The sequence below is a fragment of the Pelophylax lessonae genome (genome assembly GCF_965119305.1).
Source record: "Pelophylax lessonae genome assembly, chromosome: 6".
NCBI lineage: Eukaryota > Metazoa > Chordata > Amphibia > Anura > Ranidae > Pelophylax > Pelophylax lessonae.
The window spans coordinates 76,424,706-76,450,442 of NC_138773.1; the positions used below are offsets into that span (position 1 = coordinate 76,424,706).

Here is a 25,737-nt window from a genome sequence, read left to right on the forward strand (position 1 = left end):
GGATCGGATGAAAACGGACAGGGGGTCTGTTTTTATCCGATCTCTCAATAGGGGAGAGCGGGGCACTGACAAGTCCGTCTCCGCACAGTAAGTGGAGACGGACCTGTTATCCGACTGCTCAGTGGGGAATGGTGGATCAAATTCCGCTGAGCAAAACAGAGTCCACAAAAGGCCGATTGTATCTGTGAGACTATATAAATTTATGCAGAGCTTTTTTCCTCAGAGAATAGGTGTGGGAACTCAACCACACCCCCCCCCACGAACTGCATCAAATAATGGGTGTGGCCAAATTGCACTAACAGTGGGAGGATCTTAAAGGGACAGTAAATACCAGGAGTGCGTTATGTGCGGAGTTCAAGGATGCACTACGTACAGAGTTCAGAGGTGCGCTATGTACAGTGAGTGGAGTTTTGAAAAGTGCTCTACATGCAAGTTTTAGGAGTTTGCTATACACATTGTGCAGGAATCAACTCTGTTTCACAGGCTGTTCTCATCTCACTTCCACCCCTCCCCCTGGGTGGGAGGGCCATATGAAATGGCCTGGAGGGCCGTATTTGGCCCCCAGGCCTTGTGTTTGATACATGTGCTCTAAACGGTACAGTGCAGACGCAGACAGGCTGAATTTAAACAAATACTGAGACATCCCAAACATGTTAATGGGGTAAATAAAAAGAAAGCAACTGAAAAAAAAAGTTGAAAGCAAATACTAATCATGCAACAGATATTAGAGAATACCCCTTCAACTACAACCTACCTTTCTCCTTCACATTAATATGTTTATTATAAAATGACAGGTGCACTTTTCTTTTACCCATCAGTTACAACCTTGGTGCGTTTTCCCCTAAATGTTGTCAGAATTTTATTTTGATTACAATAATGGGATCAAGTCAAAAGCACAAAATGACTGCTTGTTTTGTATGACAAGTGCACTTTAAAGAAAATCTGCCTTTACATAAAAAGTATAAAGTAGCAGTGTTATACAAGCATGTGTCATCTGTTTTTCAAACTAAACCTCAAAAGTGCTCAATAGTTCACCAAACTTCCTAGGCAAGGCATAAATGTCCTGAAATTTGGTGCAGAGGCATTCCCCCACCCCACATTTGTACAATCCTAAGTTTGATGTATAGTGATCTACTGAGAGACCCATACATATCGGATATGGCATGAAAGCAAGTGTGCCTATATCCAAAGTTAGTTGCCAGTTGCAGAGGAAGCCTACTAATTCATCCCTTATACCTTCATCCATTATACGTAGTCATATACCAAGGAAAACTACAATGGAACTTTCTGGGTACCAAGGCAACTGCTGAAAGTATATAATGAAATATATATATTTATTAATACTTCATGAAAAATTCATAATGATATATAACACTGGCACATGTATCCACATCCATAAAGGTGGTCCATAACAGTTATGACTAAGGCCTTGTAGGCTGAAACTCGTCAACTGATTTTATCTGTGTTTGTACACTGTGGTTTCTGAATAAATATGAAGATTTTTGAAAGTGGTTGTAAACCCACTTTAAAGACTTTAATCCATAGGTAAGCCTATATTAAGGCTTACCTATAGGTGCTATAAATATCTCCTAAACATGCACAGTTTAGGATATATTTACAGTGCATGCAGGCGATGACGTCATTGGCGCATGAGCTCTGAAGGAATGGCCACCTTTGCCCTTCCTTCAGAGCCCTGTGCCCTTAACGGCGGCTCCCGCGCCGTTAAGGGCATAGGAAGCAGGACGGCCGGACATGTCGGCCGTCCTGTCGCTGAGTGGGCGGCACTGCGGGGGCTTCATTTTAAGGTAAGTATTTCATAATGAGCTAGTATGCAATGCATACTAGCTCATTATGCCTTTGTCTTTACAGGTTTTTTTTTTGCGAGGTTTTACTTCCTCTTTAAGAGCAACAGTTGGTTGTGCAGATCATCTTTATGGATTACCTTCTCAGATAAATGACTGTGGATCAAGAACCAATCAGCTCTATTAATATTTTGTATGGGTAGAAGCTCGGAAATTATTTGCTTGCAATACATGTATCCACATCACATTTCTACAGCATCCCAGTTAACACCCCATCATATAGTCAATTAGCAATAACATTACATTTATGAGTCCCTTTTATTTTCAGGGGGATGTCTTGATGCATTTCGTTGTCATAAACCACTTCTTCAGGAAACTTAGGGGATAACAATCTAGATCTTATTCAGACACATGGTTACAATTATGTTCATTGCATATGCCTTATAATCACCAAATTATCCAAAAAACACATTGCACTTAAAGTTCATACAGTTTATAGATTGCCCTCTAGTCTCCTGAAGAAGTGGGCTTCTTATGTCCACGAGACGCTTTGAGGCGTCACTCTGACCCCATCATTATTCAACATGTAGGAAACTGGACTCCTATGAATTGAATGTTATTGTTATTTGATTATATGATGGGGCTTTAAAGGGGATGCTGTAGCAATGTGATGTGGATATATTTTATTATGAATGAAGCATTAATAAATATCTATATTTTAATATATATTTTCAGAAGTTGTGCCAGCCAAATATTTTACTATATTAATATTATATATTTTTAATAAAGTATTAATAAATATATAATTACATGGTTACATAGTTAGTCTGGTTGAAAAAAAGACACAAGTCCATCCAGTTCAACCAATAGAAGGAAAATGTATATATATATATATATATATATATATATATATACACACATATACAGTGTACATATGGTAAATTTTGAGCAGTCGTATTGAAACCCACAAAGTCCCATGGTAGCCTTTTCTTTAGAAATTTGTATAGGAAGCTTGGAGGAAGCCCAGAGCACTCTGGGGGCGCAGCCTGAAAAATAAAACGTATGTGCTGCCATCTTGTGCTGAATATATATAAGTGGTTTAAGCAGCAATGTCGGTTGTTACTGTTGAGAAGCAGGTTGACTATGACAACACGTATTATAACACAGTCACTGTTAATGAATGACATCCCTCCACCAAAACCCACAGACATGAACGGCATATCAGCCTTGTGAACACCAACAATGAACGGATGAGGATGGAGAAAGATGGGATGAGCTGAGACAGAGACAGGTCCTGGACTTACCCCTCAGCCCCAGCAGCTGCCCCCGATGTAGGACTACCGCTAGTGGAGGTGGAAGGGTGGGGAGCAGATTGAAGGAAAGAGGGAGAAAGGGAAAATTGGGGGAAGGAAAGGGATAAAGCATGAAGAACACAAAAAAATAAATTATTGGTAGGACTTTCAGGGTGTAAAAACTCAATTTGGGATTAAGATGCAACATTCCCAGGTTTCTATTATTCAACAGTGATAATATATCGGGAATACAACATATAGAAAGATACAGTTTGTTTTCTGAAAAATAAATTGCCCATATGACTATTCATATTAAATAAACAGTATATCACCACCATCACTGTGTTTCAAGGTCGTTAAAAGAGAACCTGTCGGGGGACAAATATGTGAGTCGGTAGGAAGAGAGGGCTAAAAAGCCTTTCAGTGAACCGCATGGCAGAGCCGCCCAATGTGGTTTGCCTAAGGATGGGTTGGAGTCATCAATTTTGACAAACATGAAATAGCTTTATTTCACCAAAGGATGCATTGCATGGCTATCACTCTACACTTCCTCAGTTTATGGTGATACACAAATGTTTGGCATTTCTTAATTTACTCTTCCACCCTAGTTTGAGAAATGAAATTCATCTTTTAATGAAATAAAGCTATTTGATGTCATCAAACTTGATGACTCTGACCCATCCTTAGACACATCACATTGGTCACCTCTGCCATTCGGTTCACCAGTAGGCTTTTTTTTATCTCCCCTTATCCTACTGGTACAATACCTACCTGAGAACCCATAGAAGATCCAAGATTGGAACCCCTGTGGTATCAAGAGCAACCGATTTCACTTTCACGTAGATACAGGGTCTTTTCTCCCCCTGTGTTTACAAAGTTGCATCATTCTACCTGCCTGGGTCACCGCACATTCACTAGATATACAGCTGCAAGAAAAAGTATGGGAACCCTTTGGAATGATATGGACTTCTGCACAAATTGGTCATAAAATGTGATCTGATCATCATCTAAGTCACAACAATAGACAATCACAGTCTGCTTAAACTAATAACACACAAAGAATGAAATGTTGCCATGTTTTTATTGAATACACCATGTAAACATTCACAGTGGAGGTGGAAAAAGTATATGAACCCTTGGATTTAATAACTGGTTGAACCTCCTTTGGCAGCAATAACTTCAACCAAACATTTCCTGTAGTTGCAGATCAGACATGCACAACGGTCAGGAGTAATTCTTGACCATTACTCTTTACAGAACTGTTTCAGTTCAGCAATATTCTTGGGGTGTCTGGTGTGAATCACTTTCTTGAAGTCATGCCACAGCATCTCAATCGGGTTGAGGTCAAGACTCTGACTGGGCCACTTCAGAAGGCGTATTTTCTTCTGCTTAAGCCATTCTGTTGTTGATTTACTTCTATGCTTTGGGTCATTGTCCTGTTGCAACACCCATCTTCTGTTGAGCTTCAGCTGGTAGACAGATGGCCTTAAGTTCTCCTGCAAAATGTCTTGATAAACTTGGGAATTAATTTTTCCTTCGATGATAGCAATCCGTCCAGGCCCTGAGGCAGCAAAGCAGCCCCAAACCATGATGCCCCCACCACCATACTTCACAGTTGGGATGAGGTTTTGATGTTGGTGTGCTGTGCCTCTTTTTCGCCACACATAGTGTTGTGTGTTTCTTCCAAACAACTCAACTGTAAATGTGCAGCAATATTTTGTTTGGACAGCAGTGGCTTCCTCTGTGGTATCCTCCCATGAAATTCATTCTTGTTTAGTGTTTTACGTATTGTAGATTCGCTAACAGGGATGTTAGCATTTGCCAGTGACTTTTGTAAGTCTTTAGCTGACACTCTAGATTCTTCTTCACCTCATTGAGCAGTCTGCGCTGTGCTCTTGCAGTCATCTTTACAGGATGGCCACTCCTAGGGAGAGTAGCAGCAGTGCTGAACTTTCTCCATTCATAGACAATTTGTCTTACCGTGGACTGATGAACAGCAAGGCTTTTGGAGATACTTTTATAACCCTTTTATGCAAGTCAACAATTCTTAATCGTAGGTCTTCTAAGAGCTCTTTTGTGCGAGGCATCATTCACATCAGGCAATGCTTCTTGTGAAAAGCAAACCCAGAACTGGTGTGTGTTTTTTATAGGGCAGAGCAGCTGTAACCAACACCTCCAATTTCATCTCATTGATTGGACTCCAGTTGGCTGACATCTCACTCCAATTAGCTCTTGGAGATGTCACTAGTCTAGGGGTTCAAATACTTTTTCCACCTGCACTGTGAATGTTTACATGGTGTGTTCAATAAAAACATGGCAACATTTCATTCTATGTGTGTTATTAGTTTAAGCAGACTGTGATTGTCTATTGTTGTGACTTAGATGATGATCAGATCACATTTTATGACCAATTTGTGCAGAAATCCATATCATTCCAAAGGGTTCACATACTTTTTCTTGCAGCTGTAAGTAATTTTTTCTTCACTTCTTTTGTTTCTCTCTAATAAACATTAACTGAGGAGATAACTACATTTTGATACATACTCGACTATAAGGGCTCTCCTGCTTCTCCCCTCTCTTTTCCTTGGGCCTTTTTCATCCAGCTACATACTCCTAGCCAGCCAACTAGGAAATATAATCTTGTCATAATTTTTGGGATCTGTCCGATAGCCGCCCCCTTTCCCTGCTGAACGTGATTGTTACAGGCCACATAAGGCACCCAAAGCTCAGGATTTAGCAAGGAACTGCACTTCAAGACTGCTATAGCCTCACCCACCTTAGAAAGTAATCGCAGCAACGCTGCACAAAAACCTGATCTTGTTCCCTTAATTATGGCCATAGGAGAAAATAGGGAAAAAGCCTTGCTTACGCAAAAATAAACAGCAGGCATTAAATAAGCAATAGTCATAATCACATATAGTCACTTATAAGCTAAATGTGGCTCTCAGCTAGTTGGGTGTTGCCTGGTGTTCAATCAATTATCGGTATCAAAACATCTTTTGTTATAAAGCTGAGCTCCAGGCAAACAGCTAAATACAATAGATGCAATATTGTACATACATGGGAGAAGTTTTACATGTCAAAGGATATGTATTTCTGTCCACCCAGTCCTGAGATTTACCCAGCTCTGCTTCACAGAACAGCCTTGTCTAGCATGGACCCGATCTTGCCCTGTTGCAGTTTAATTTTCACTTTCAGTTTTCCACCCAAACCACACCCTGTGATTGGACATTACAAAGCTCTGCCACACAGTACAATCCTGTCTGCCAGGGCAGGAGACGTGATTTTTCTCAGCTGCAGTCAGTGAACACCTATAGGTCCTCTTCCTTCCTGGCCTGTGATTGTAGTTCGAAAGGAGACGCATCATGGTAATGACTCCATTTCTCTCTGTCACTTTTTTCCTAATATTTTACCGCTCCGTGTACTACAGCACACATAATTAGCTTCTTGTGCTGCTTCTCTCTCCTCCACCCTGAGCTCTGCTGTACAGACTGTGCAATAAACTTATAACAAGTCAGATTCAGGTATTTACACTGCTTGTTTTTTAAAAAATCAAATGATGTATTATTGATCACAGAGCTGCATTGATTTGTGCCTTTTTAAGTATATAGGTCTGGAGTTCAGCTTTAAACTAGCATTATGGAGGTAAATAGGCTGCAATGCCCCAAAACATAATTATTTGTTTCCAGGTCACATATAGCAATTCCTGTTATTTCTTCCATGGAACGCTTGCCCACCCATGAAATTTGCACCCAGCCCTCTCCGGTCAGTGTCTGATGCCAGTTCTGCTTTAAACACTTATTTGAGAATCATAAAATCCAGTGGAAGTTTATTATACATAATGAAAGTGAACCCAGGTTTTCCCCATGCTTCCCTACTCTTCCATTCTCCTGTGAGTGTAGGGAGAAGTGGGGAGAAGAAGCCCTGTGAAATGATAGCCATACATTCCTTTGGGCTAAAAATTAAATTGAATCCCCCATCCATGTTATGCAGAGTAATGAAAGAATCTCTACTCCTTTCTATTGTAATCAAGCAGTCGCAGCTTTCACGGCTTCCTGAATACATGAACAGTGACTGCATCTGACGCAATCAGTGTTCAGCTGATCATTTCCCACCTGGCTTAGACAATTTTTACAGTATCTCACAAAAGTGAGTACACCCCTTACATTTTTGCAAATATTTTATTATATCTATTCATGTGACAACACTAAAGAAATTACACTTTGCTACAATGTAAATTAGTGAGTGTACAGCTTGTATAACAGTGTAAATTTGCTGTCCCCTCAAAATAACTCAACACACAGCCATTAATGTCTAAACCGCTGGCAACAAAAGTGAGTACACGTCCCAGACGACGTCAACCTATGATGAAACGCGTCGGACGGTACCAGACGTGGCGTTACCACGCCCCTTTGGATGCCGACTTCGCACTGTGTATGCGGGACGCTGCGGTTTTACTCACTCATTTTTGTGTAGGACATGCCCTTTGTATCCGGACGTTTGTAAGTGCATTTTTTATTAAAGGATTTTATTTACTTTAAACAATATTACGCTATGTGTTCCTTCCATCTCCCTTTGTATTTATGGCTCGGCACTTGTGATGTGTACCAGGTCCCCCATATAGATCCCCCCTTACAGCAGGCCAGGGTGAGGTGAGGTCCCCCATATAGATCCCCCCTTACAGCAGGCCAGGGTGAGGTGAGGACCCCCATATAGATCCCCCCTTACAGCAGGCCAGGGTGAGGTGAGGACCCCCATATAGATCCCCCCTTACAGCAGGCCAGGGTGAGGTGAGGTCCCATATAGATCCCCCCTTACAGCAGGCCAGGGTGAGGTGAGGTCCCCCATTAAGATCTCCCCTTACAGCAGGCCAGGGTGAGGTAAGGTTCTGTCCCACATATAGATCTCCCCCCTTACAGCAGGCCAGGGTGAGGTGAGGTCTCCCATATAGATCCCCCCCTTACAGTAGACCAGGGTGAGCTGAGGTCCTGTCCCCCATATAGATCTCCCCCCGTACAGTAGGCAAGGGTGAGGTCCCCGAACCTCACCTCACCCTGGCTTGCTGTAAGGGGGGATCTATATGGGGGACGGGACCTCACCTCACCTTGGTCTACTGTAAGGGGGATCTATATGGGGGACGGGACCTCACCTTACCCTAGCCTACTGTACGGGGGGAGGTCTATATGGGGGACGTGTTGCTGCTACACTTTTTATTGGTTAAGCTGACACGCAGCTCCTTCGTGCTCCAAACGGCTCCAAAACAAAACATAACGCGGCAGCACACACAGGAAACTTATTTTTAGTGTAATTGAACACTTTGTATATTGGCCCCCCAAAATAATACCTTGCCACCCCTTTGCCACCCCTGTTTTAAAAGTCTAGCTCCGCTACTGCATGTCTCCAGACCTAAAACCTATTGAGCATCTGTGGGGCATCCTCAAATGGAAGGTGAAGGAGCGCAAGGTCTCTAACATCCACCAGCTCCGTGATTTTGTGATGGAGGAGTGGAAAAGGACTCCAGTGGCAACCTGTGTAGCTCTGGTGAACTCCATCCCCAAGAGGGTTAAGGCAGTGCTGGAAAATAATGGTGGCCACACAAAATATTGACATTTTGGACCCAATTTGGACATTGTCACTTAGGGGTGTACTCACTTTTGCTGCCAGTGGTTTAGACAATAATGGCTGTGTTTTGAATTAGTTTGAGGGGACAGCAAATTTACACTGTTATACAATGCTGTACGCTCACTACTTTGCATTGTAGCAAAGTGTAATTTCTTCATTGTTGTCACATGAAAAGATAGAATAAAATATTTACAAAAATGTGAGGGGTGTACTCACTTTTGTGAGATACTGTACATTGATTTTGTCAAGTTGTGTGGGCTGGAAGGCCCAACCAGAGTTTGAAGCCCGATTCACACATATGCAAATTTGATGCAGGTTTCCCCGCATGCACGGGAGTTACTGTTTAAGGCACATCTCTAAAGGAACGACAAGGGTAGGCCATTCCTTCAGAGCGTATGCGCAGGTGACGTCACCAGCTGCATCTAAAGTAAATATCTCCTAAACGGTGCACGTTTAGGAGATATTTACAGTACGTATATTTAATTACTTATATTTATTACCTAGATCCTGTGAATGGCAGTGTATTTTTGGGACCAGAGCAAAAAAACTGAACTTTTTTTAAAGTGTACTGTATGTCATGCCAAGACAGTTTTCTAGTTTTGGATAGAGGAGGGAAAGTGGAGTGAGGGTAAATCTCTTTAACAGAGCCACAGATAGTGGTATAAAAACTAACAGGGTTTCTAAACCTCCCCCACATTTTTCATGTTAAGAAAAAAGTTTTGACTAAACATAAACTTTAAAGTTAAATCAGCCAGAATAAAGAAGGATGATGTTTGATTGATTTACAATGAGGTATGGCACTGTACATGTTTTTGGTTTTCTTTAATTTATGATAGATCATACTTACCGGAAACCGGAAATTTATAATTGCATGACCTTACTGGTGCAAAACAGTGCTGCAAATGCATGTCACAGCCCCCATAAAGTTCAAATGTAAAGCCTATGAGCTAAGGGCTTGAGCTATAACTTTGTAATTACATATGACATGGAAGTGATACCCATATTGTTTTCCAAGAACTGTATCATTTTCTTTATAAATTAAGGCATAAATAAGGAAAAAATATGCTTTTTTTCCCAAGTCATCCTCCAGGACGGTCACATGAGAGATAGGCTCCTCCTCCTGCAGGAAACACAAGCACATATAGGTTTAAAAAGGCCGCCCACTGGCTGCCCCTCAGTTCTTGTGTTTCCTGCCCTGCAAGCATGAGCTCTGAAGATGACAATCATCCCCAGTTTGTTATTTTTTTACCTTGTACCAGGCAGGCGTCCCTGAACACATTCTCTCTCTGCCTGTATTCAACTGGTGAGGCAGCCAGTTGCCTTACGATCGGCGTGGCAAAAGTGATGTTTTCATGATGGCGCCGCTACCAGAAGTAGACCGGCGGCCATTCTGAGTAAGGGCAGAAGCCGCTGCTAGCACTGGGGAAGATTCCCTTGCAGGGATTTGCCGGCGGCTGAGTGAGGGGCGAATTGGGTCCCGTCCCCTCCCTCTCTATTTCAGCCTTCTATTCTCCCTTATATATAGGCCACCCACAAGATGGTGACAGCACTTTTCAGGAGGTTAGCGTCCTCCCTTCCCTCCAGAGGGTCCTAAAGGCGGAGGACCTAGCCCCCCTACCAGAGGCTGCAGAACCAGGACCCAGCCTTGCAATGGTAAGTTGAGGGAAGGATGTGGGTGGAGTACTGCCTTTGGTGGGCAGCTGCTTTAGGGGGGGGGTGCCTTTCATGCATGTCATGTTTTTTTTTTGCTCTTAGCCCAAAACACAGGAAGCTGCAGAGGTGGTAGACAAAACAAAAAGGAAGAAATAGTGCCGCACTTGCGACGTAAAGGTCCCCCCCGGATACCGACAAGCTGTTATGCCATAGATACATAAAAAAAGATTATCAACGAGGAGACTAAGCCATTGACAAAAGATTTCCTAGATTTCAAGAAGGAAGTGACATCCACTCTAAAATCCGTTCAGGCATCCATTAGCAAAATCAAGAGTGCAGATCAACCACCAACATCGTCCGCTAACCCGAAGAGTGCACTTCGAGAGAAGACTTGGAGATCTCCAACCGTCCCTCAGCCTAAATTGGCCTCCTCCGACTCTGAATCTAAAGAGGAAGGGGAGCTCCTCTTTCAAGATAGCTTTGACTCCGATGGCGAACTTAGACACCTAAACACCTGTTCCCAGCAAAAGAATTGGAGGAACTCCTTTAAAGCTGTCAAAGGATATACAGGAAGTTCAAACCACCTATTCTGTTTGTGACCGGTTATATAGATGTCTACAGGAGACTAAAAACAGGTCCCTTCCAGTCCACTAATCTCTTAAAAGAATCAATAAAAAAGAATGGGAATGCCCAGAAAACAAATAGTTTTTTCCTAAAGCCCTAAAAAGAAGATTTTCTTTTGAAGAAATGGAAATCGTCCCGGCCAAATGCCCAAAATTAGACGCATCTTTTCCCAGGGTTTCTAAGAAATCAGATTCATCCTTTGAGGATATGGGTCTTCCGAAGGATCCATTGGATAAGAAAATTGACGTGATGCTAAGGAGGGCTTATGAGACAGGGGCGGCAGGATTTCAGCCAAATGTGGCCAATACGTGTGTAGCCAGGAATGTGGCATTCTGGCTTGAACAACTACGTGGTCATCTGGAAAAAGTCCCCAGGACAGAGAAAGCGCAGGATTCCTTACTCTTGATATAAAAGGGAGTGGCGTATATGACTGACGCCTCTGCGGAAGCTGTTAGGGTTTCAGCTCGCACCACAGGCCTAGTTAACGCGGCTAAAAGAGCCCTCTGGCTCAAGACCTGGGACGGGAACGAAGCGTTAAAGAATAAGTTATGTAACATTCCCTTTGACGGTAGCTTACTGTTCGGTCCGGAGCTTGACAAAGTGTTGGCAAGGTCAGCCGACAAGACCAAAGGATTCCCGTCCAAAAAAAAAGAGAAGCTGAAAAAATGTTTTTTCTTTGCACTAGAGGAGAAGCTCAATCAAAAAGGGAAAAGACAAATCCCCAATGAAGATTGGTCTTTAACAAAAACAAGGGGAAGTCGAACGTCCTCTTCCCAAACTCAAGGCCCAACAGTAATAAACCCCAATAATGCCACCCTACAGGGGAGAAGAAGGTTACGGCATTTTTTCCATCAATGGCAAAGTTTCTTTGCAAACCCTTTCATCCTGCAGAATATTAAGGAGGGATACAGGATAGAATTCATGACAAAGCCACCAACCAGCTTCCATGTCACATCTCTCCCAGATTCACTACACCTAAGGAAAGCCATTCAGGTAGCTGTCACAGAGCTACTAAAAGAAAGAGTGATCATAGAACTACATCCTTCTCAGCAAGTGTCGGGTTTCTACTCCCGAGTTTTGCTCAGAACAAAACCCTTGGCAAACATCGCCTAATCCTAAACCTGAAGGACCTCAACCAATAGATCAAATGCAGAAAGTTCAAAATGGAAACCATCTTCTCAGTGAGATCCTTACTTCCATAGGCGCCCTTTCTAGTATTGTAACCCTCTACCTGAAGGAGGCTTACCTCCATGTCCCGATCCATCCTAGCCATCAAAAGATTTCTGAGGTTTGCTATCCAAGTGAAAAGGCAAATCTGTCTCTTCCAGTACCAGGCTCTCCCTTTTGGAATTTTGTCAGCTCCTAGCATATTCACAAAAATCGTGGCACAAGTCATGCAGGAGCTCAGATTGAAGGGAGTCCAGATAGTAAGATATCTGGACGACTTTCTAATCTATGGTTAGACAAAAGCAGAAGTGTTGGCAAACCTTGGAAAATCAACACGCAAAAATCAAACAGAATCCTATTCCAGAGGGTGGTATTTCTGGGTTGTATACACTATAGATTCAGTGGCCCAAAGGATCTTCTTGCCAGAGGATAAAAATAATAAAACTGACCAAAGAGACAAAACAGCTGATCACCGCAACCAGGGCGATAAGAAGGAACAAAATGGTCCTCCTAGGACTCATGTCGGCTTCCATTCCAGTGGTTCATTGGGGCCAACTTCACATGAGAGCACTACAGTGCCATCTCTTAAGCCATTGGGATGGCAGGACAACCTCGCTGGAGAAGGAGATCTCTTTCTCTCTCATCAGAAAGTGCTTAGATTGGTGGCTAAAAAAGGACTCGCTGACAAAGGGAAGGCTCTGGCTTCCGCCTATCCAGGTCAGAGTCACAGCGGATGCAAGCGCCCTCAGTTGGAGAGCCCACATAGGCCACCAAGTAAGACAGGGAGCCTGGAACTATACGGGGCCAGAAGTTTCCTCCAACTCAAGGGAGCTTGCGGCAGTTCGGGAATCCCTGCTCACTTTCCAGAAATAAACGATGGGCAGACACACCCAGGTGCTGTCAGACAATGTCATGATGGTGGCGTACATCAACCACCAAGGGGGCACGCGTTTGAAACTTCTCATGAGGGTGGCTCATGACCTACTATCTTGGGCAGAAACTCATCTGCTCTCCCTTTTAGCCGTCCACATAAACGTCAACGGTTCTGGCAGATATTCTAAGTCTTGGACAGCTGGATCCAACAAAATGGGAGCCGAACCACCAAATCTTCTCAGCACTCACTCTAAGATGGGGTTCCCCAGAGGTGAACCTGTTTGCCACAGCGAAAACAAGAAAGTAGCGAATTATTTCTCCTTGAAAAAAGAAGAGGATTCTTTAGGGATTGACTCTCTGGGATTCCCTTGGCAATTCAACCTCGCCTATGCATTTCCACCAATCCAACTCATTCCAAGTACAATCAGGAAGATTTGGCTAGAGGGGATAAGAGTGATTCTTCTAGCGCCTTACTGGCCAAAAAGGGCATGGTTTCATGCCTTTGAAAAAGATGGCGGAAGAGGACCCTTGGATCCTACTGAGCCAGAGCGATCTACTATCACAATCAGAAGCTTATCACCTACAAATTCATACCTTGAAACTTTTTTCCAGAGTCCTTCTAACCAGAGAGAAGAGGTTTTCGCTACACGGACTTCAAGAGGCGCATCCTACATTATTTGGAGATCACTAAACCCTTCAGGAAGGCGTCTAACCTCTTCATATTGTTCGGAGGCACTCACAAGGGAAAATCGGCATCTAAAAGTTCTATAGCCAGATGGCTCAAGATGGCGATAAATACAGCCTACTCGACCCAAATCCAGACTAGTCATCCAGATGTGAAGGCACACTCCACTCATTCTGTAGCTACTTCCTGGGCGGTATAGGCTGGGGCATCCATCAAGCAAATTTGCTGAGCAGCCACCTGGTCCATTGACTCCACTTTCGTGAGACACTACAGGTTTGGTCTGGTCTCCACCCAAGATCTAACCTTTGGTCGTAAGATCCTGCAAGTGGTAGTCCCACCCTAGGTATGCATCGTTGGGGTCTCATGTGACCGTCCTGATAACTCCCTTTCCAGGAATACTCTAGGATGGTGGACACCCACCCTTACTAAAAGGAAATTGTAAACTAGATATATCAGGCTGTTAGCCTTTGCTGTCCAGGTCATCTTTATATGACTGAGGGGCAGCCAGTGGGTGGCCTTTTTAAACCTATCTGTGCTTGTGTTTCCTGCAGGAAGAGGAGCCTGTCTCCCAGGTGACTGTCCTGGAGGATTCCTGGAAAGGGAGGTATCAGGAAATAAATCGGACTTTCATTTTTCCCAAAGGAAATTCTAAAGTTAGTGTTACATTAGGTACAAAGGAGGTAATTCATTGTGCTTTTCATCCCATTTATCAGGACACCAAATATCGCTTGCAATTACCGGGCAGTTCATGGCCACCCTAAAATGGATTAACATCTATGTGAGCGTATTAACACACATTAAAAGATTTCAGCAATGTGCGTTGTGATTTATTCTAAATGCCATCCTAATGCAAATATACAATAATAAAAAAAAAAACGGATGTCCTACAGTGTAATCATAATACACAGAAGTGAATGCTTTGTGCATTGTGATATCCAGCACTGCCTAAAAGTAATGAAGGTATGTTTTTACATTGGGAAAAAAAACAAAGGGCTGCCTTTGCTTATTACATTTGAGATTAGTAACGTCACCAATATTTTAAATAATTCTACTCCATGTCTTTTTTAAATTGACTCTATACTCCAAAAATACACCACAAAATGCTTGCTTTTGACAGTATTAGGCAGAAAAACCTCTTCTATGTCCCTTTCTGGTTTAGTTTTACTTTAATGCATTGTGTGAGTTTCCATAAACTAATGGATGGGTTCCATTGACTGCCATCCCCTGAATGCTTGTTCACACAAGATGCTTTCAGGTGCGTTATTTTCACCCTAGTTCACTCCATCCTATTCAGCTCCAGTTCTTTAACAAAAAGTACCTAAAATGTAAACTGAAGCGCTACACCACTGCTAAAAGGTCCACACACTACTTTATTTAAAAAAAAGGTCAGGGGTGATGTTTTATTGATATTGTATTAATATAGAGATGCCCCTATGTTTTCTCATGCCCTGCTGAAGGGAGAGTTTTGAACCCCTCAAACAAATTGGTAATTCTTTCGGTTATCCCCCTCACTTTTATTGGAATAAACTCATACCTGGACTTTGTAGCTGTGGAGTGGTGCTTCAATTCATTTTTCTATACAGTACATTACAAGCAGAGTAGACCATGGATATCCTCTGGGGGTAGAATTTGCCTGCCTCTGAACCAGATTATGTAAATTAACATCAATAATTTAAAGAGGAGCTTCAGTCAGGTATGTGAAAATTAAACGTTAGCAGCTACAAAAACTGCAGCTGCTGACTTTTAATAAGCACTCACCTGCTCAGGGATCCAGTGCTGTGCTCTCCCAACCCAGTTTATGAATGGTCCAGTTTATGAATGGTCTCAGAAGGCTATGGGCCGCAGAGGGTGAGAACTTCCACTTGGAAATCCGAGCAGCAGTGGGAGCGGGTACCAGTCAAATATATATATATCATTCAAATGTGATAGAGGAGAAGGGAGGAGGAACAAGAGCAGAACTTCCTCCTTTGGGTGAAGTTCTGCTTTAAATTAGCAATACCATTGAGATAACCTTACATGTCCAGTGCTATTTTTCCATTTCCCTCGACTATTCAAAAAAAAAAGTAAAGAAGCATGCATTTTTTGCACCAGAACTCACTGGAACACAATGGCCAGCACAATGAATTTTCCTGTAAGGGCAGACTTCCTTAGCACTATGAAGATTCCCCACACTAATGCACACACCAAACAATGGAGAATCCTGGGGAAGAGGCAGGAGTGACCTCGAAAAAAACATTCTAGCATGCTCCTTTTCGAATGAAGAAAAATAAACCGCACTGGAACGCATTACAATAGCACAGTAAAATGCAGGTAAAAGTGCATGTGGAAATGCACACTGAACATGGAGATTGTGGTGTGAACTAGCCCTTTACTCAGTGAACGCACCATCGATGACTACCAAGGTGTTCTAAATGGACAGTGGAATGGCAGCTGGTAGAGCTTAGCCATGAAGACAGGGAAGATCAAGCCCTTGCCACAAAGTAAATCTAAAACAGAGGAACAAAGAAAATGCTTTTGGTGCTAATAAATGTAATAGCTTGTGATATCAACCCAAAACAGTCCTCTTGCTTTTAACAAATTAAAATAGTGTACAGGTTCCCTTTAACTACAATGGGTTAATATGTTGCTCCCCTATCTATACACACCTTGCCATGTAATCCTGTTAACCTATTAACTTAAACCATAACAGATTAGACTTTGCCATGTTAAAAGAAATATCCTTCACAACTTACTCTCTGTGAGGGGAATTGAGATGACCACTCCATTTCCTGTTCCCACCCAAAGACGATTGCCGGCAATAAGCAGAGCTGTGATCCGCACAAAGGAGAACCCTAATTTTCCAGTTCCTAATAGCAAAAGAGAAAATAATGACTTAGAGGAAACCTAACATCAACAATGGATAACATTTTTTTTTTTTTCTTGTAAATTCTAACAATGTATAACTTTTTCAGTCACAGCACCTTTTAACCACTTCTGGACTGGAAGGATTTACCCCCTTAATGACCAGGCCATTTTTTGTGATATGGCACTGCGTTACTTTAAAAGGGAAGCCAGAAGTTTTATAGTCTTTGCAGACGGTTTATCCAATACATGAATTCATATAAACAGTCCTAGTTATCCATTGCATCTAATGGATGAAGCAGTGGCAAAACATTAAACCAAAATGAGTGGATATGACTGGTCCTTCCCTCTCATTGTGCTTTCAGTACCCCTACTTTTATCCCAGCACCATAGCTTTCCCCTACTACTTACTGGAAGTAGTAAATTCACATGCTGCTGATCCTTTGCTTACAAAAATTTTATTCTGTCAGCAGTGGAAGAAAACTCCATCCACATTCTTCCTCTGATGTGTTTCACCTACTACTGGGGCTTAGTCACAGAGCTCTAGGATTTAGCACCAGTAGCAAGTGAAACGTGTCAGTGGTAAGAGATGGGTGGAGTATCTCTTTCCCTGCTAGCAGAATAGAGATTTTGGGGTTGATTTACTAAAGGCAGATACACTGTGCACTTTTAAAGTGCAGTCTCTCCAGAGCTTAGTAAATGAGGCAAAGCTTCACTACAAAGAACACCCAATCACATGAAGGAAAATAAAAAACAAAACAGCATTTTTGCTTTGACGTGATTGGATGATGGAAATCAGCAGAGCTTCCCCTCATTTATCAAGCTCTGGAGCAACTGCACTTGCAAAGAGTATAGTTGCCTTTAGCAAATCAATCCCTTAGAATGCAAGGGATCAGCACTGTGCTCATTATGTGCTTCATTATGGAGCTGCAATAGGAGCAGATCAATTCTGATCACGGTCAAAGTTACTTCAACCCCTTAGGCCACTCACCTAACATTTTACTGACATAAGGCTCAATATCCACATCCTGAAGGTGTTGGTGGGTGTGTGCATGGTACAGCCTGAGTGTGGAATCTAACCGAATCGATACCCACACTCCGTCCCCAATCCAGGCCAACTGCCGCACCTGGCTCTCCCTTCGAGGATGAGCATCAAATGACTTCTGTAGATCAGAGAGAAGAAACAGACTAATAAACAAATAGTTGTTGATCCTGTGTTGAAAAAGTATTCTATATAAGTAGATTTAGGTAATTACGCAAAAACTAAGGTAAACCATGTGAGTTAAAGGAGCTATTCAACTATTATCTGCACGTCTAAGAGGGACATACAGTAAAATAGTTATAAGACCCTCTTGACCTTTAACCTTATTCCAAAGGAAACCCCATCCCAGTCTGTATATATGTTCAGGTAATACAGTACATCCAGATTACAAGCAAAATTCTGTGACTGCCTGAATAACCCAACCCATTATACCCAGGGCTGTGTTTTGGCCTAGGCCAACAAGGCCCAGGCCTAGGGTGGCACTTTGCAGGGGGGCAGCAAAAAAGCCACCCCCCTCCACCTGAAACTCTATTGGCCACCAGTTGCTAGAGCCGCCTCTCTCATTCCCCCCTCTCTCTCTCACCCCCCTCCTCTCTCTCTCTCACCCCTCACTCTCTCTCACCCCCCCTCTCTCACCCCCCTCTCTCTCTCTCTCACCCCTCCTCTCTCTCTCTCTCATCCCCCTCTCTCTCTCTCACCCCCCTCTCTCTCTCATTCCCCTCTCTCTTTCTCCCATCCCTCCTCACCCACCCCCCTCTCTCTCTCTCCCTCACCCACCCCCCTCTTGTGAGATCTCAGGGCTTCATGCTGGGACTTGTAGTCCTTCAATTGTGGAGGGAGCCACATCCTTTAAAAAAGGAGTGGGGCAAATTTACATAGGGGGGGGGATGCCCAATTTTAGTCTTGCCTAGGGCAGCACAAAACAAAAATACACCACTGATTATACCACCATGAGGTTCTTTGGTTACTTTGTTTGTTCTCTAGTTACCTCTATCTGCATAGTTTTAGGCTGAATCACATGTATTTTGTTCTTGTATCCACACCATACTCTGTCATATACCACAGCCATACACCGGATGGAATGATGTGTGTGTCCGAGGTCCATTAAGTGGTAATTACTGAGGTCCCACTGTCGGTCTTTTCAATAGAAAAGGAAGATAACATTATACTCAAGCAGCAATGTTATTAGGAGCACACGTGAAAATGTAACAGTAGAGAAATGCTATTACCTTCTCCCCGGTGGAAAATGGCCAATGTCCCATCTGCTAAAGCCACCAAAACCCGTCCTTTGACGTGGCTGAGAAAAGGAAAATTGGGAGATAAAAAAAACTATGCAGAGTTTTATTGCCATTAGCCTTTTCTAGTGTCAAAACAATGTCACCTAATACAAACCCCAAAGAATGACTGTACATGTGAATGATGCCAATACTCCCATCTACCAACTCAATTCTATGTTTTTTTCCTTTTTGAGAATCAAATCTATAAATAAGTTAGTTGCTATGACTAGTATATCTATTTCCCATTCCTTTAGTTTAAAAAATAATTATATGAAATTTGTGTTCTAAATGGGCTATAGAAAAAACATTTCTTTTTCCCACATTTTTCAAAACGTGTACATGTGGGAATAGCAAATTTGCACAAATGTGTTGTAATCCATTACAGCACCATCCACTGTCATTTAGTTGTCAAATGTCATGATGTCAGTGGGATTCAAAGAGATAAAGGGATTGATTTGAAAACTTAGACCTGAAAACTCAACACTTTTGTAAACTTAAAAATATGAAAAGGCAGACTCATTTAGGATCCATGGTACCCAACTAGCAGTGTTGGCACCTACAGTGCCTTGAAAAAGTATTCACACCCCTTGACACTTTCCACATTTTGTCATGTACAACCAAAAATGTAAATGTATTTTATTTTATTTGGATTTTATGTGATAGGCCAACATAAAGTGGCATATAATAGTGAAGTGGAAGGAAAATAATAAATGGTTTTCAAAATATTTTACAAATACATTTCTGAAAAGTGTGACGTGCATTTGTATTCACCCACAACCACCTTTTGCTGTTATTACAGCTGCAAGTCTTTTTGGGGATGAAAGCTCTATTTGTGGGAATAAAAGAACATCAATTTTATTTGGGTACAGCGTCACGCGACCACACAGTTGTCCGTTAAAGTAACGCAGTACCGAATCGCAAAAAAAATGTCCTGGTCAATAAGGGGGTAAAACCTTCTGGTCCAGAAGTAGTTAAAATGGCTCCCAGTAAAAAAAAAAAAAATGGTTTATTTTTTTTTTTTTTACTATAGTTTAGTTTGTATGTTTTGTCCATCTATTTTTATTTTAGTAAGGGGAGCCTAATATGGAAGCAGTGATTTGTAAAAAGGGCTGTAATAGCAGCAATCTCTAGCAGTTTTGTGTAACTTGTCCACAACATCTAGTCTCCAACATCTCCTATAGCATCTCTGACCATCTTCTCTGGCATGTCTCCAGTCTTTGACAACTTTTTGTAGCATTGCATTCACTGAATATTATATGTGGCCCTCAGCAATGTTAGAGGCCACTTAAGGCCCCTATATAAATTAAGTTGACCACCACTGCTTTAAATTATACAATGTAATGTACTTGAAGGAGCAATATCTTGAGTAACAGATCAATGTGTACATCATGGGTAAGCACCAATACCCTAATAATAAAAAATAAGTGACTAGTATGTACTTACACAAGACTCAATACTGAATCCTTTAGCTTTATAGAATGCAGACACTTCTTCCAATTGGAAACTGCCGAGTGAACATATAGCCTGAAAAGTGAATGGAATTGTTCATTAATGGTTTATACACTATAAGCTCTTATCAAGTGTTAAACGCAGGGCCGGGACAAGTGGTGGGCAGGAGGGACCGCTGCCTGGGCGAAATGGGTTATTGCAGGGATAGGGGCACCCTGACCCTAACCCTAAGGGAAGGGGGGGGCACAGTTTGGCATCTTTGCCCTGGGCGCTGGATGACCTTGTCCCGGCACTGGTTAAACGCTTTTATCAGTACACACTCAAGGATTATTAATCAGACAGCACAAAAAACAGCAGTATGCAGCAAACCAGTTTCCTATTTTTCCCATGTAGGAAGTCAGAACAATAAAAACAATTATTTTTTCTGTATGATTCCTGTTGGAAGTACTGCAGGGCACACTGCAAGACAGTGAAGGTCTGCACATCTATTGAAAAGCCAGCAAAAGTTAATTCAATGTGTGTGGGGGGAGGTATAGATCAAAGTTGTGTACAGTTTAAGGGTATTGTTCTTGTTTTAAATATATTGGGAACTGAAAGGGCAAGTAGGACTTTAAATACCCCACCAAAGTACACACAAGTACAAAAATATATATAAAAATATAAAATATTTTTTTAGTTATTTGACAATAAAAATGTGTTAAAACCTACAACATATGAAAAAATGAGCTTGCACATTAATTCCACCAAATATAGCCACCATGGAGTTGCATAGTATATGATCAAGATGTAGGATAGAGGTCTACGCGTTTTGGGGGAGTTCCACTTCTACGGGACCACCTAACTCAAGGAATCATAGAGATTGTTTTTAACCACCTCCCACCCGGCCACTGCACATATACGGCTGGGTGGGAGCTTCCTCCTTCTGAGTGGACGTTCCCGAACGTCCTTTAGAAGGAGGGCGATCGCGCCGCTGAATGCACGTGCAGCGGCGCAATCCCGATGTGTCTGTGTCCCTAGGACACAGAGCATCTCCGCTCGGCAGGAGGGCTCTCTGATTGGCCCTCCTGATCACATGACGGCTGTGTCCAATCACAGCCATCATGTGATGTCAACAAAGCCATTCTAACGGTGATCGGCTTTGCTTCTCCTCTGACAGAGGCTGTCAGTGAGGAGGAGAGCAGATATCAGCTGCCAGCCAGGGATCAGTGAGTATACAGCATTTTTACTGCTTTTTACTCACTTATCTGGGTAACCAGTGAGTAAAAAAGCAGAAAAAGTGCTGTATACAAACTGATCCCTGGCTGCCAGCTGAGATCCGCTCTCCTCCTCACTGAGAGCCTCTGTCAGAGGAGAAGTGGATCGGGTTGCTGTCCCCAGTGTCCTGCAGTAAAAACACCTGTCCCACACATGTCCCACATCTGTCCCACACATGTCCCACATCTGTCCAACACATGTCCCACATCTGTCCCAATAAAATATTCTATCCCAGTAAACATCTTTTACATCTGTCTGATCAACTGGTGCACACCTGGCGCACATCATCTGACACATCTGTCCATGATCCTCTATCGCACGTCAGTCCTTGATCTGGTACACATCATTTACCACATCTGGCGCACATCTGCCACATCTGTCTGCGATCATATGGTGCACATATGGAACATCTGTCCGTGATCATCTGGTGCACATCTGGCCCACATCATCTGCCACATCTAGTGCACATCTGGCCGTGATCATCTGTCACATCTGGCACAAATATGCCACTTCTGCCCTTGATCATCCAGCGCACATATACCACATCTTTCATCCCAGTGATCAATCTGCCACTTCTGTCGTGATCATCCGGCGCACATCTGCCACATCTTTCATCCCAGTGATCAACATCTGGCACATCTGTCCATGATCATCTGACACATTTTTCCGTGATCATCTGTCACACATCTGCCACATCTGGCGCACATCTGTCTGTAATCTGGTGCACATCTGCCCCATCTGTCATCCCAGTGATCAACATCTGTCACACATCTGTCCCAGGAATCATTTGCACACATCTGTCTACGTGGCTAAAAAAGGATCCAGGGCCTTCAAAAATGTGATAGGTAATGAAATGAAATGAAATGAAATGTGTAATTTATGCTCCTAGAATGTCTGACGGTGCTCCCTGCATGTTGGACCTCTGTATGTGGCCGGGCTACGTAAATGTCTCACACATGTGGTATCGCCATACTCAGGAGGAGTAGCAGAATGCATTTTGGGGTGTCATTTTTTCTATGTACATGCTATTGATCTAAATATCTTATAAATTCACAACTTTGTGTAAAAAAAAAAAAAACTTTTCATTTTCTTTTAGCGTTTTCCATAAACTTGTGGAAAATAATGACATGTTCAAAAGACTCATTATGCCCTGTAGAATATACGTTGGGGTATTCTTTCATTTTTTGGGTCATTCCATTGTCCTGGTGCTCCCGGGCCTTCAAAAATGTGATAGGTACTCAGGAAATGAAATGTGTAATTTATGCCTTTAGAACACCTGACGGTGCTCCCTGCATTTTGGGCCTCTATATGTGGCCAGGCTGTGGAAAAGTCCCACACATGTGGTATCGCCATACTCAGGAGAAGTAGCAGAATATATTTTGGGGTCTAATTGTTTAATCTAAAAAAAAAAAAGTTTATCTATGCCATTTGAAAGAAATAACTTGTTAATATGACAAATTTGTAGGAAAAAAAAATGTTTTCATTACCCAAACTATTGTGGGCAAAAAAAATTGCAACTTCAAAAAACTCACTATGCCTCTTACTAAATACCTTGGACTGTCATCTTTACAAAAAGGGATCATTTGGGGGGTATTTGTATTGTCCTGACATTTTAGGGCCTCAAGAAATGAGATAGGTAGTTAATACATCAGGATTGATCAATTTTCAATGATACATAGCCTAGCTTGTGGGCTCTATACCTTTCACACAAACCTATTATCATACACTTATTGGCATTTTTTTTACCAAAGACATGTAGCAGAATACATTCTGGCCTAATTTTATGACAAAATTTGATTTTATTGGATTTCTTTTATAACAGAAAGTAGAAAATATTGTTTATTTTTTCAAAATGTTCGTTATTTTTTCGCTTATATCGCAAAAAAATAAATAAAAAACCTAGCGGTGAATAAATACCACCAAAAGAAAGCTCTATTTGTGCAAACAAAATGATAAAAATTTCATTTGGGTACAGTGTAGCATGAGTAATTGTCATTCAAAGTGCGAGAGTACCGAAATCTGAAAATTGGTCTGGGAAGGAAGGGGGTGAAAGTGCCCAGTATTGAGGTGGTTAAAGATAGAAGAGCATATCTGTATATATCGCGTAGACCTCTATCCACTATCTCAATCATATACCATGAAAACCCATGGTGGCTTTATTTGGTACAATCAATACGCTTGTACATTTTTCATATCTTGTATGTTTTAAAACATTTTTATTGTCAAATAACTAATAAAATATTTTGTATTTTTATATATACTTTTGTACTTGTGTGTGCTTTGGAAGGGTATTTAATGTCCTACTTACCACATCTATAGAAAAGAATGCATACAACTGCATTTTTATATTTCAATCTTTTTAAATTTTTCAGTTTTTTTGCAACTTTGCTTTTATCTGATGTGCTAATTGCTGCAATTGCTAATTTGCTGATGTGTTTTAAATTATATGCCTTGCAGTAACCCCTGTACCTTGTGGAGGATGTATGCAGGACCACAGACAGCGAGTAAGCAGAGAAGTGCTAACATAAATTTTCAGATCTTTAGGCAAATGGTAGGGCAGTCTCATTATATAGATACCAATGTTTTAGCAAAGTATTGTTTTTTTATCTTCAATCCAAAGCATAGAAATGAAATGCATTAACGCAATAATACAATACCACTGACATACCAGCCATTTTGTGCTCCAAGCCACATTGTGGGTGCCGCACTTGTGACTGCAGGGGTCTCACTGCTTGGCTCTGTCTCTTGCTGTGCTGTGTTTACTTCTGGTTTTAGATGTCCATTTTCACTAGAAATGGGATAAAAAGCAAAAACCAGTTATATGTTTCCACAAAACACTCTAACACATTCTTCTTTCAAGTGAAAGTGAAGGATAACTTCTTTTATTTTCTATCTTTTGGTCTAGTAAATATTTCCATATTCCTGTCCTCTCTGCCCGTGCTGCACTCTTACTATTTTCTTTTTAATTTCCAGCTTTCTCTTCGGACTACTAAACACTTCCCCTTAAATTATGTAAAAAAGGTAAAGGGGAGGTATTTTGCAGCTTTTCCTAGGGTAAAAACACTGCTCCATCATTCTAGGTGTCGAAAAAACAAAAAATAACTAAGGCAGCCACCACATCTAAAGGACTGGTAAGCTTAAATACAGGCAAACCAACATACAGCCTGGTCCTGGACCCACCCTAGCCCTTTTTTGAATAATGAAGGAGCAGCAGCACACCAATGACATCATCACTCTGCCCTTCTCTCTATATTTGTAGATTTCAGCATACTAAGAAAATAGTCTGATTGGCTCAGTGATCTGCCCTTACTCTTCCAATGTGGGTGCTGCTTGTAGGCAGGTTCAGTCTCTGTTCTCCACTGTAGGTGGCGCTTGGCCAGAGTCGTACTGCAGCTGGAGAGAAAGTCTAGGGAAACCTGGTTCCTGTATGGTTTCCTTGATTCCCTAGGCACTGTTCTGATTGGCTACGCTGCATCCAGGTGACCCTGGCAGCCATCTTGGGTCAGCAGAGCCTTTTTAAGTGCCTGCCCTCAGGCTTCGGCGTGCTCTCTTGTGAGTGGATAGCATAGGGGCAGTTCAGCCGCCTGTCAGGGAGAATGAATAGCGATAGGAAAAGGTTCTGGATGAGTAGGGACAGGCTGGGTAAACGCCATCCTGCAACCGAATCCTCCCCATTGGGCTCAGACTAGCCTGGCCGCATTCTGCCCTCAGAGAAAGACACTGTTGGTGTATCAGAACATTCTCCAATATACAAATTTGCACATAACTGTGAGTGTTTCCTGCAGGGTGCCTTCCTGCTGGATTGTTTGTGTCTTTGGAACGTTCTTTCAATACAAGTTTTGTTGATTTTAACTGGACCCTGTGTATATACTGCCGTACTGCACCCCCCTACATGCTATGGCAGGGATTACGGGAAAGTTTCACATAGTTGATCCTGCCAGTAGAACCAATGGATAGACACTTCCTTTGATAGGGTTACAACCCTCCCTTCTAGGCATTAAAATCACAGCATCATTGCCACCCTTACTGTTGTTGTAGCTACTTAGATTTTGACACAGTGGATAGCTCTATTGGTGATTAGCCACACCAAGCCCTGCTCCCATCCCTTTAGGCTGACAAATTCTGTTCAATCTGCTGAAGCTTATGAAAATTACAG

General features: G+C 42.1%; 1 protein-coding gene across 1 annotated transcript in view; it reads right to left on the minus strand.

Annotated features, from left to right (window-relative positions):
* The window catches only part of MAPK8IP3 (mitogen-activated protein kinase 8 interacting protein 3), a 165,154-nt gene that overhangs the window by 12,738 nt on the left and 126,679 nt on the right, over nt 1-25,737 (minus strand). The window contains 7 exon segments of the mRNA XM_082260365.1: nt 3,107-3,145; nt 16,451-16,564; nt 17,551-17,722; nt 18,590-18,738; nt 18,831-18,898; nt 20,322-20,402; nt 24,250-24,369. Coding sequence (XP_082116491.1) covers nt 3,107-3,145; nt 16,451-16,564; nt 17,551-17,722; nt 18,590-18,738; nt 18,831-18,898; nt 20,322-20,402; nt 24,250-24,369 — 743 coding nt within the window.